Below are 11993 nucleotides of genomic sequence, written 5' to 3' on the forward strand. Positions count from 1 at the left end.
CCTATGTATGGTTTTCAGCCTTTTACAGTCTGAGTAGTAACATCCTTCACAATATACCTGGCAATCTCAGAATAAACACAGGAAGCTAGATCCATCTGTATGTAAGGTCTTCTGTATCTATTTATGACATTTATCCCCAACAAAGACCTTTCTCCTCACCTTTCCAGCATCTTAATTTCTGAAGGACGTAGCGTATGAGGGACTATCATTGAGTTTTACCCTTTGTTCTGTTCAGTAGACCTAATGCTGACCTAACACTGGGCTTGTGAACCACTGCTAGAATTGCAAAGCAGCTGCAGACAGAGCCCTAAGATTGTCTGACCAAGACAGAGATAAATGGATATATTAATACTCAAGATGTATGAGCTCCTATTGCTGTCCAAAAGAGCTGACTGTTCATAAAAGAGAATACCCACCACATTTAGACAAAATAATGGGCTGTAGTCAAACCTGGAATTCTCACAAATCTCTTCCTATCTTTTAGCATTCAATCTCAACTAAATAAAACAAATCTAGCATTTCCAATTTCTTCGGTTCCAAACAGCAGAAACAACAGGATTATTATATTTTTGCATAAATCACAGAAGTTGGAAAAAAAAAATCAACATGCCAGAAGTGGCCTTTTGCTTACTTAACACCCTTCTGCAGTTTCAATCTTGCCTTCTTTAAAGGGCTCCTTACTTAATTATGCATAGCCAGATTTTCATTGTGCATCCTGCTCTTATTTTTTTTCCTCACACTGCTAATTAACATGGAAATAGCTTCAAAAAAATCTCATTGATAGTTTTGACACATTACTGAAAAATTAAGTCTTTGTTACAGCATCGAGCTATAGTTACTAGCTCACAAGATAAACAGCAGTCAGGTATGCAGACACGAAAGGGATCTATCCCAACCTGAGAGGGATTTGCAGCATCATCAGAATTGACAAAGAAAGGAGATGTGCCCATGAAAAGCTTCAGTGAGATAGCACACTTTGTAATCATGTGCAGCACATAATGCTCCCTGACTCTGATTTCAGGGTTCACCTCTGGAAAACACAATGACATGATGTAAATTGCAGCTGGAATGCTGAGGAAGCACTGAAGTGGCACCACGCTGAAGAGCATCACCCAGAGCTTCCCAAGCTTTCCCAGTGCAGAGGCTGCTGTGCTACTCCGCCTGGGTCCCCTCTTGCCGCTCCAATTCTCTGACAGGCTGCAGAAATGCGGTGCTTCTGCTGAGTACGGGCTTCACACTGCTCACAATTAGGCTCTTAATGAGTGTAAATGTAGACTTCAAACCTGAGCAGACTGTTGCAAGTGAATGGAAGGTAGAATTGCTGCACCTACTGCAGCTTGCTTTGTTTGCAAATAAATCATTGTAACAGGTTAGAAACACGTCTGGTAATGACTAATCTCCTAAAAGGACTTGTTTTCTGTGACTGTCAGCATTCTCCTTGAGGGACGTGAGCTGGAGCGCGCCAAGCTAATGGGGGCCTTGTCTTTACTTTAGAGTAAGGAAGTTCAGGCAGCAGATGGCGGCCAGGATCTGCAACTTACTTGTTTACACAACCAGCAGCATTACCACAAAACCAATCCAGAAAGGAGCCAAAAGTGGTGAAAGATTTGTTATTTAGATAATGTACATTAAACAAAAGAGTTAGTCGTTGTCACGGAACTGGAAGTTCGGAATTCCCAGCAGTGGCACAATCACTCTGCTTCACCTGAGAGCTTGGCTTCCCAATCCGTGCCAAACTTTCTCCTCTACACAGCTGCTTTTCAGTCCAGGAGCACTGAATGCACAAGAAGTGCACTCCGCACACAACTCAAATGTGCTTTGTCTATGTTTTATTTACTACACTCAAGGCTACCCAGGTAGGAAAAAAACTGCCAAACCAAGCACCAGATCCAAAATTAGCATTTTATTCAGAACGTTGGGGTCAGAGGTGTATCATTCATATTCTGGTACACAATACAGAGGCAAAGCTGTTCTCAGAAGTCTCTCCAGTTTGAAAGCTCCTTCCCCCTTCCCTCCCCACCCCCAAAACATACTGTATATTTACTCGTGCCACCAGTATTAGGCCAACTTCCCTCCCCCCCTTTTTTGGTACAAATTATGTAAAACTTTTGTGCTAAGAACTTTTTTCCCTCCCCAAACAAAAAAAAAAATAATAAAAATAAAAATAAAAAAAATATTGAGTACTCTAACTACAGTTCAACAATTGATTCAATGTCACTTGTTTGCAACCTGTTTTGTAAATACTTTATCCATAACGAAAGATATAAACATGCAAAAACCTGAATCCATAGACCAAATAATACATACACATGTTCTGAAGTTTCTGCACTTCTCCACAGACTATGCCAATAAAACATTATGTACACATACCATTTTTACAGTGAAGTGGGAAAAAAGTACTAGAAAGTAAAAAAAAAAAAAAAAAAAAAGTGTACATGGATTTAGACCAAAATGTGTCTAACATTCTAGCGTAAGGAAAAAAAATCAATTCTGCTACAAACCGGTGATATGAAAACTCCCTTTATTTGCAACCAGCTGCATAAGTTTTAGAATTTTAGTGAAAAAAATCCCCTAACATCTAAAACTAGAAGTAATGTACATTGTTCCACCTCATGGTCTTCTCTTCCATATAATAAAATTGTTCCATGAGGATTTTTTTTTTAAATTTTCAGTCTCCTTATTTTAATAAAAGCAATGCGATGTAACAAAAGCATATTGAAGCATATTGTGATTCACCTTACTCCTCCCCACCCCAACATATCTTGTCTCTTTAATGCATCATTTCATAAATCAGTACCATTAAAGCCTTAAACATAAAACTAATTCCGATCTGAAAAAGGTACAAAAAGGCACATAAAATCCCAGTGCTTCTGTACTGTAAAATTCAAGTGTAACTGAGCTCAATATTTTTTTCCAAACAGCATTGGATCACTGATATTCCACGGAGCCCAAACTGGTTTGCAGCCTATGCCAAAGCCTTCAGCAAGCACTTGTGCTAGTAGACTACAAAGTTAAAGCCTAGCTTCTGTATGCTTTTGGGGAATATCAGTTGAAATGTTTGTACTTGTCCAAAAACAAAGTTCACTTTGAAGTTCAGTCATCACCTCCACCGTACATGTCAGCAAGTTTCTTGAAACGTGGGCCCCAGTCATTTAGGTAGTCATAGTCTTGCTCACCACCACTACTTGAGGAATTAAGAGAGCTCAAGGATCCAGCAGTGGAGCCACTTCCTTCATAGTCAAAGACTAAGAGGGAATCATATGGTGGGGCTGTAGGGTCATTGTCGGCTGCTTTAAGTCCCTGTAATAATGAGAGAGAGAAAAAAAGATTAAGCTCTGTATCGGAGCGAGGCAACACGTAACTGGAACATTGCAGTGCTCTTATCTACCAGCCACCACTTGAGAAAATCTAGTTCTTGTTCTTCTGCAGTTCACATCAACCAGAACGGCATGGTTCATGTCTCTGCAACTCCAGCAAGAACATATTTCCATTTCCTTTAGAATGGACACGTTTCTAGGATTTAGAGCTGGACGTTTTAGAATAACTGCACACACTGTTCTAACAAAATCTTGAGAACATCACTGAACTTGGAACGATGCTAATAAATATACAGTTTCTGAGCTGTACAGCTCACAACCTGAGGCATGAGCAATATGGGACTGGTTAAACAGACAGATGGGGAAGGAGAAATAGGCATGTTTGCAAAGATTTGCTTTAACAGCTATCTCACATGGCCAATAACGTATCCACTGACATTGCTGGCCTGCAGTCCATCTGTGTGTGCCAAAAGCCGTATTTAGTTAGTTCTGCAAAATTCATGTGCCTCTGTAGGCTGCTGTGAGATAAAGGTACAATATGTTGGCTTAAGCCGCATGTGCTTTGCCATTACCATCCATAAGATTCCACCTGCTCCTCATAAAACACACACAAAAAGAGACATGAAAGCTAAATGCATTGATATAACCATTTCTGTTTCCTCATTTCAAAATATTCAAGCTATAAACACACAAATATTAGGTCTTCAGCAATTTTAAACTTCTACCCTCTACAGCTGAATAACTCAAAACTAAACCCAAAACAAACTGAACGAGGGAAAAGTAGAGTAAGAACCACACTTCTTCCAGAGGACAGACTCTCCTCTGGTTCCTTACATAAGTCCAAACCTAAACAGTAAATTTAATTTTAAAATACAAAGTGATTGCTCTGTGGTGAGCCACACTTAGCCTGGGAAAAGTTACAACTTGAACATAACAGGCTACAGCCTGAAGTTATAAGTAAAAGCAAGCCCCCTTGTGTTTTGGATTTTTCAGCCTCGTAGTTTCTTCCACAGGATTAGCAATGATTTTTCAAGACCCTCCGCTTTCAGGATGGATCTACTCTGGCAGCTACTGATGAGGAATAATGTGACTGCCAAGGTTCTTTAAGCCTTAGCTAGGACTTCAAGTTGCTCCCTGTTAGATTAATTTTAACCAGTGCAATCTGTGCCAATTTTCTTGTTAATTTTTAATGCTCATTTATTTCTTTAAAGAATTGCTTTCTTATACTCTTTTCTGAAGGACTGAGTATGCCTCCTTTGAATTATTTAAGATGCCATTTTTACAAATTTATGTTTTAGACTAAACAGTGCATGATAAAAATCCGATGTAACGGAAGCGTCTGATTTTTTTTCCTCTGAATATATATATACCTGAATCTGTTAATTAAAGCACATAGTATTGATAAAAGAACCCTGATTATTAGCACCTAAAATCATTCAGAAGTGTGCAAAATGTACCTAAAATAATTCTGCAAATCAATGCTGGAAAGGCCCAGCATAATTATCAAACTAATGACCTCCAATCAAGAACGTATTTTGGATTTAAAGTGATCGTTTCGCGTAGTACAACAACATCAAGCATGCTATTAATAGCCAGTATTAGAAGCATAATTTTGAATTATCTGATAAGAATAATTGGTGATGCTTGTTATCTTTCTCTTCGGAGTTTTCCATCCTGACAGTCACAATAAGGACGAATGATTCAAGATTCCTAAAAGGCAAAGGCAAGTACATGTTGGAAGACTTCCTTCGTCCAGCTTCAAAGCTTCAAACAGTCCTAAGGCTTTCTCTTTATTTCTGCTGCTGAAGCAGAAATGTAAATTTAAGTCTTAAGCAGTAGCTGGCGTTACAATATTTGCACCTTCACTTAAGCCTGCTTGGGGTGATGTACTCCCATGCTTTTTGGACAGAGGTGACAAGGAAGGAGAAGGCTTAAGGAGTGCTGATGTAGGAATCTCAGGTGTTTCTGTGTAAAAGTCATTTACAAAGGTGGTTTGGAGAGGAAATGTTATTTCCCTGCAGTTCCGCCTGGGAACAGAAGAACAGTGAAACACGGGATATTAACTTACTACAATTAAAAATTCCTCAGACTCTCAGTATAATGACTGAACATTAACTAACTTAACTTCAGGATAACTAAGTTCTTTGCCATATTTTTACAGCACGTTAAGATGATTAACAAATACCACAACTTTTTATATCCCTTCTGCTAAGCATATTCTCTGAACTGCTGGGTTCTACAGCATGTCTGAAGCTGGAGATGCTTGGTATCAGCTTTGGCAAAGGAATTGGCTTATGAAACTCTTCTTGGTTTCAGTACTGCCACTTTTTTGCTTACTATGACATTCCTTCCAGTGGGTGGTACCACAAACTACTGTGTTGGCATGACTGAGAAAGCAAAAATGGTTGCCTATAACTGCTTACACTGTTTTTGCTGGAGTAGTATTGTCAACCAGTCCTCAAAAAATTCCTTAGTATTTCTCAGAGGTGCTCAAGAACTTCAGGATAGTGGATTTGCTGTTGTATTGATTACAGATTCCTGATCTGAAAATCTGCAGTTTCCACTAGTTAGAGAAGGTTACTCAGTAGCTGAACTGTGGGGGCACGTGCTTGAGACCAGATGATCTCCCTGGAAGATGGAGAACTAAGACATATTTCTTTGCATTTGCTACACAAGCAATGCACAACAAGCAGTCACTGAAGAGAAGATGATGTGACATCCAGTAAGGTCATGGCAATACAAAGGTGAGTGTGAGATCTACGATAGACTGACTAGCAACCTCATTTATTCCTCTTCCTTATGTGTTGCAGTTCCTTTCACTGATCAAGAGATAAAGAGGAGGAAGAGGAAAGACTACAGAGCCTTAACAGAAGAACGATGGCGACCTTAAGCTATACTTGTGTAACTTGCTTGGTCTTGCATGTACTTGCTTGGTCCCAAATTGAGTGAAAACAAAATCTGCAAGATCTCAAAATAACATGAAACTTTACAAAATCTGATCTAATGCTTTTATTTTTATTAATCCTACTACTTAATCAGATTCAACAGACTTTTGATGAGAATGAAAGAATAGAGCCCTACAAGCAAGTATGAAAGATTATTTCAGCTTGTTTTTTTACTTGACAAGAGACAACAGAAAACATTGAGGAACCCTGTTCTGCTTAGAGGTGCACTGTATCAATAAGTATTTACTAAGAATGAATTGAGGGTCCTTCACGTTCTCATGGGATGAGACCTTCAGTTTGTAATTTAAATTTACCTCAGGCTATGTCCTCTATTGATTAGAAATATTTTCTTAGTCACAAACTCTCCAACACAATAATTTGTTTTAAGATTTCTAGGGACAGCACAGGTGGTTCTTGAAAATGAGCCTAACAAAGCTTCTTCAAACAGGTCTGATTTATACTGTCCTCCAAATCCTCACTATTCTTAGCATTAATTACGCTCCACATTCTGCAGTTTATGTTTTAAAAAGCTCAAAATGGAAAACAATGTCTACAGAGGATTCTTAATAACACATGACTTATTTCCCTGTCTTGTTTGTACACTGAACTGGAAGAAAAGGAAGTTTTTCCCTCGCCCCCCCCTTAAATTAGAGATTTATCTACCCACTGAAACAGACAAAACAAGAAAGTCCCCGAGGTCATTTAGCTTATGCCTGCAAAACATATTTTGATTATAAGGCACCTCTGGAACCTTCTTATTTTACAAAGTTCATGTTTTATTTTAACTTTGCAAGTGTTATAAAAATACTTGAAGGCTCTATCCTACTTGTAACTTGTTTTTCAACTGAGAAGTTATTAGAACACTACAAAATAATCATACTTACATATGTCTCATTGAGTTAGGCAGATTTAGTACAACTGATGATAGCTAGAAAATAATACACTACAGGAAACAAAGTAAATACTGCCAAAGGGAAAAAAAAAACCCACGAAGATGATCCACTAGGTCTTTTTCACCTTTTGTTCCTCTGTCATAGGATCAAGAGGAAAAAAACACCCCATGGTGGTGGTAGCTAAGTCCTCAGTATCTGAAACAAATGATGTACGGTTATTTTTTGCCAAGAAGTTGGAGTAATTCAGTAGCTAGTTTGAACAATACTGGCACTGTGTCTGAGGTACTGGTGAGCATTCAACAGACTGAATTAGTTCCCACACACACGGGCTAGAATCCCAAAGGTTCAGACAGTCATCAGCATCTCTGATGACAGGGCCAAGTTCTCCAAAATACACGACTGATCTCCACAAAGTGTTGCATGTTTTCAAGCCAACAGGGTAAATGCAAACTTTGTTACAGAGGTTTTGACAACTGAAAGGCAGCCCTTCTTTGTTTAGTTAGTGACTGGGTTAGTTCGGGAAGTGGTCTGGGTTAGGGCTGACCAAAAGAGAACTTATGGTGTGACTTGTCACAGTAGATCAAAGTTCTTTGCCTAACCATGTTAAATTTGGATGCAAAGAGATATTAACTTTACCCTTTCTTATCTTGCTATGTCTTCATTTATTCAACATAAAACTGAGAGAAACTTACCGATTTGTTCAGGCATAATCTTGCTGGGGCTTACAATGCACTGCAAAGGGTGTTATCTGAAGCGAAGCTGAAAACCTGTGCAGCCTAAGTGTTTATGCATCAGATACTGATTTTTTGCAATATTAACTGTAATAGTGACTACTATAGCAAACCATTTTTTTTTTCTAATTGACTTCTTAGAATCACATTTGCCATGGCAAATTTTGACACAATACAAATTAAGATACAACTACTGTGGAGAAATAGAATCTTCATTTTGCCCAGTGTTCTGGTAAAACAGAGCACAAAGAATCCTTGGCTGTAACTGTGCACTTAAGAGAGGGTTAGGTGAAATGCTCCTTAGTAAAACAAAACTGAAATCCTAAGAAAGAAATATCTTACAACAAAAAGAAGCTAAATATATAGCATTTGAAACACAGAATCTACATCACATAGTTTTGTTCAATCTGTGGAGGCAACTGATTTACCAGTTAGCTTGCTGATAAAATTGCCATGCCTTAATTTTGTATATAAATCTAAGGTTAATTTTGTTTTTGAGTGAATATTATTATTACTATCATTTTACAATATAGAAATAGCTGGAGGAAGCTTTCTCTTTTAGGTGAAGAGAAAAGGGAAGTATAAAGGAAGGTACTAAGCTAATACAACAGAAAGCAGTAAGAAAACTGTAAGAAACTACTGTTTCTACACATTTACGATAGACTCTTCAGGAGTGACAACATACTGAAAAATAGCATTGCTCAAACAGCTTCCTGAGTAATTTTAAAATTGTATAAGGCTGTACAAACTCTGTCCCTTCTCTGGTTTTCTAGAATCACCCTCATTCCTCATCTAGGATCCATACGAGTGTGAATGCTGCTGCAAAGATGAGAAAAATCAGGGTACTGAGGATCATGAGCTCACTGCCACCGCTTGCCAGGTTGGGAGGGTCTGGACACGCTCATGTGAGAACAGGAAGGGAAAGTGATCATCTGGAAGAAGATGAGGGGCCGTGACAACATTCTTGTGCATACACAATCTTGGGCATTTTATTATCCCATGACTCCACTATATTACAAAAGCCAACTGTATTTGTAATATTTAGAAGTACAAGGTATGCAAAAATCATCTTTGCTAAGCTACTTCATTCTAACAGAGGTCTTCCACAAATCTGGATACTCTTAAAATACATCTAATTGGAATAGCTTATGGCTGGTCACCTCCCTTTACACAGTATTGTTGTGTATCTCATTAGGATCAAACTCCATTTTATGCAGCTTGCTAACTCAGACGAGACTTAAGTGTATCAGTCTGTTTTTTCCTTAAAACAAACAATAAGAAATATATCTGGAAAAAAACAGATCTCTTCAATGCTTATCTGGCGAGTAATTGCTGAAGATGCAAGAAAATTAGAGAATATAATTTACTACTATTAATCTAAAGAATACCGAATTACTAAACCATAATTAACAACTTAAAAATAAGCTAAATATTTGTTTTTCTGTAATTAATGAGCACAAGAAATTCATTCTGCTGTCTTAAGTTACATAAAAATCAATGATTTAAGACTGACAAGTGATTGAAATAACGAAACAAATATTTGTGGTATTATTCCTTTCAGAAGTGCGAATAATCTGCTTATAGTCTGAATCTTACTTACATTTATCTTTATTAATTTGAACAATCAAAGATAATGCAAAGACTTTTAAAGCTCTATGACAAGTATTAAAAGCACTTACATAACATTTAATTTAGCTGCCCTGCTCACTAATCGTATTTGATGGAATTCTTTTGGCCTTACTGAACGTACAGAATTTCCACTACTCTCTGGATTCAAAGGGTAATGTATGAGGAAAATGAATATGAACTACTTCTATTATTAAATTACTCTGAATTAATAAATGAATTTAGGCTAAACTATAATTTTGTTAGTCTATTTATTACTTGGAACCCAAAGAATAATCCTGCTTGGAGATACTGTGGTTGCAGCTGATAACGTATTATGAATGTAATTAATATAAATGTGGAGAAGTTAATTGATATATCTTCTCTTTCTGTTTGAATGAGTTAATTAAATTTGTCTGCACTTTAAAAGAACGTATTTACTTCAATCTAGCAAGACAACTTTAATTGTTTAAGTAAGTTTTAAAAAGTTATAATGTTCAAATTTAACAGCTACTCACGCAGAGTGCAATTAAACAAAATATAAAAGCTTACAGATCATAGGAGCAAACTCTTTCTCTTTTACCTCGTTAATGAAGTCCCCAATGTCCCCAGGATGAGGAGCAGCTGATCTGACTGGATACTGAGGTTCTGCATGGATTGGCCTTTCATCAAGACGTCTGATTCCAACAGGTTTGATGGCGTCTGGTTCTACAGTGTCAGGCTGCTGGAGCTGGCTCAAGTCATAATCCTGCAAAATGTGAAGCAGAGTTATGTTGGGAGAATTTCAAATGGTATCTCACAGCGGAAATACAAGGAAAGAGAAAAGGGAAGTACACAGAATCATTTCATCACAACTCTTATTTTCAGGATTGTAACACGTACTGAGAATACGTCTAAAACATAGTTACTTGGAGGACATTATTTGATTTATACTCCCTGAACCTGTTTTGATTCTGTTCCATCAGATTTGTAGTGGTTCTCATAAATTTTCCATTGAGAAGAAAGGATTTGTGTAGTACTATTAAGAGACTAAACACTTTCCCTAGTAACGATGATCTACTGCGCAGAGCGAAGATATCAAATCCAACTCTTATTTTTCTAAGGAAATAAACACCAGACATTCTCATTCTGAGAAAGAAGCAAGTGCACTGCTCTGTAGTATTTTATAATACATTCAAGAATGGAGTTTAAGACTTTCTGCTGATTTCATGTGGCTCCCATAATATGAAAGCCAAAGGGGGAAAAATGTCATAAGAAGTACAAAGCTCCTCAGATTTGGCCTTAATTCTAAGCATTTTCTAAAGATTACTTGTGGATCTGTTCATTAAGTACTTGATGCCACAGTTTCCAACTCTGGCAGACTGATGAAGCTAGCATAGCAATACGAATTCCAATAAGCAGTATATACGTATATTAAATTTTTAATTAGATGAATATTTATGCATTTAAGATAGATATGTCTGAATACTATTTGCACAGCGTGATGCATTTCAGCACTGTCATTCACCTCGCTGTAGACATGCCTAGAAGGTAGTCATGCTCAAAGATGCCTTTGCACGAGGCTCTGGTAAAAATGCGGAACAAAGAACTGGACTTAAAGGCTTAAACTAAAGCCAACCATCCATGAGTTACCAGCAGACTGGGGCTTCACACCAGCTCTACTGTACGCCAGATGCCCTACACCACAAATAGTCCAAGCAGCTGAGAAGCATTCTAAAATAAGTTCTTCTATAATCAGCATATATTTTTCAACAGTGTTTTTCCTAGGAAAAATCTTGTTTGTAATCTCAATTTGCTGTGAGCTGTCTGTACAAAATATTACATTTTCACTGGTTCCTAACTGACTCCTGAGAAAGAAACACATACTTCCACTGTCACTTCATGGAACTTAGGAGGCCTGTTGAGAGTATTACTTTACCAACTGTGGCCCCCCAAAACAGACCTTTGAACAGGAAGCGAGGTCTTTTGACTGCAGTGAAGGCAGTTCACTGGGAGAACTTTACTATCAGATCATTACACTTTCTAATTTGCTTCTTGGGTTCTCAACTGACTGCACACAAATACATAGTCAGAAAGGTGCAGCAGCTCCACTGAGATCTTAGAACGTAATTTCGTATGTTTTAATTAAATTACAAGTTCCTTGGGGCAGGCCTGTAACATTAACCCTTTGGTTCATCAAGCACGAAACAGAGTAAGTCATTTTGATGAAGTTGTATGGACCGGAAAAAGTAAAAGTAAAGAAAGTAAAAGTAAATGGAACTCTTTATTATGTAAATTAAAATAGTTTCAAGACATACTATCAGAAAATCATATGAGAGTAGAATGTAGTTTTCAGAATTTATGAATATGTATTAAGAATGCTTTTCATACGCTTCTTTTTAATGCTAAATATTTTCACATGGAGGAATTCAAATAGGTATGGTTAAATGAAAAAATATATTGAAATCAGGAAAATCTCTCTGGTCATTTCAGTTTTATAATGCTATATATATATTATTTATA

At 37.4% G+C, this 11993-nt stretch overlaps 1 protein-coding gene across 1 annotated transcript; it reads right to left on the reverse strand.

Moving 5' to 3' along the window:
* LOC110394239 (cadherin-2-like) lies at positions 1889 to 10272 on the reverse strand (the record flags this gene model as incomplete). Its single annotated transcript, XM_021388007.1, has 2 exons — positions 1889 to 3300; positions 10075 to 10272. Coding segments are annotated over 2 exons (405 nt in total), but the record flags the coding sequence as incomplete, so codon positions are not given.

This window comes from Numida meleagris, chromosome 2 (assembly GCF_002078875.1).
Source record: "Numida meleagris isolate 19003 breed g44 Domestic line chromosome 2, NumMel1.0, whole genome shotgun sequence".
Lineage (NCBI taxonomy): Eukaryota > Metazoa > Chordata > Aves > Galliformes > Numididae > Numida > Numida meleagris.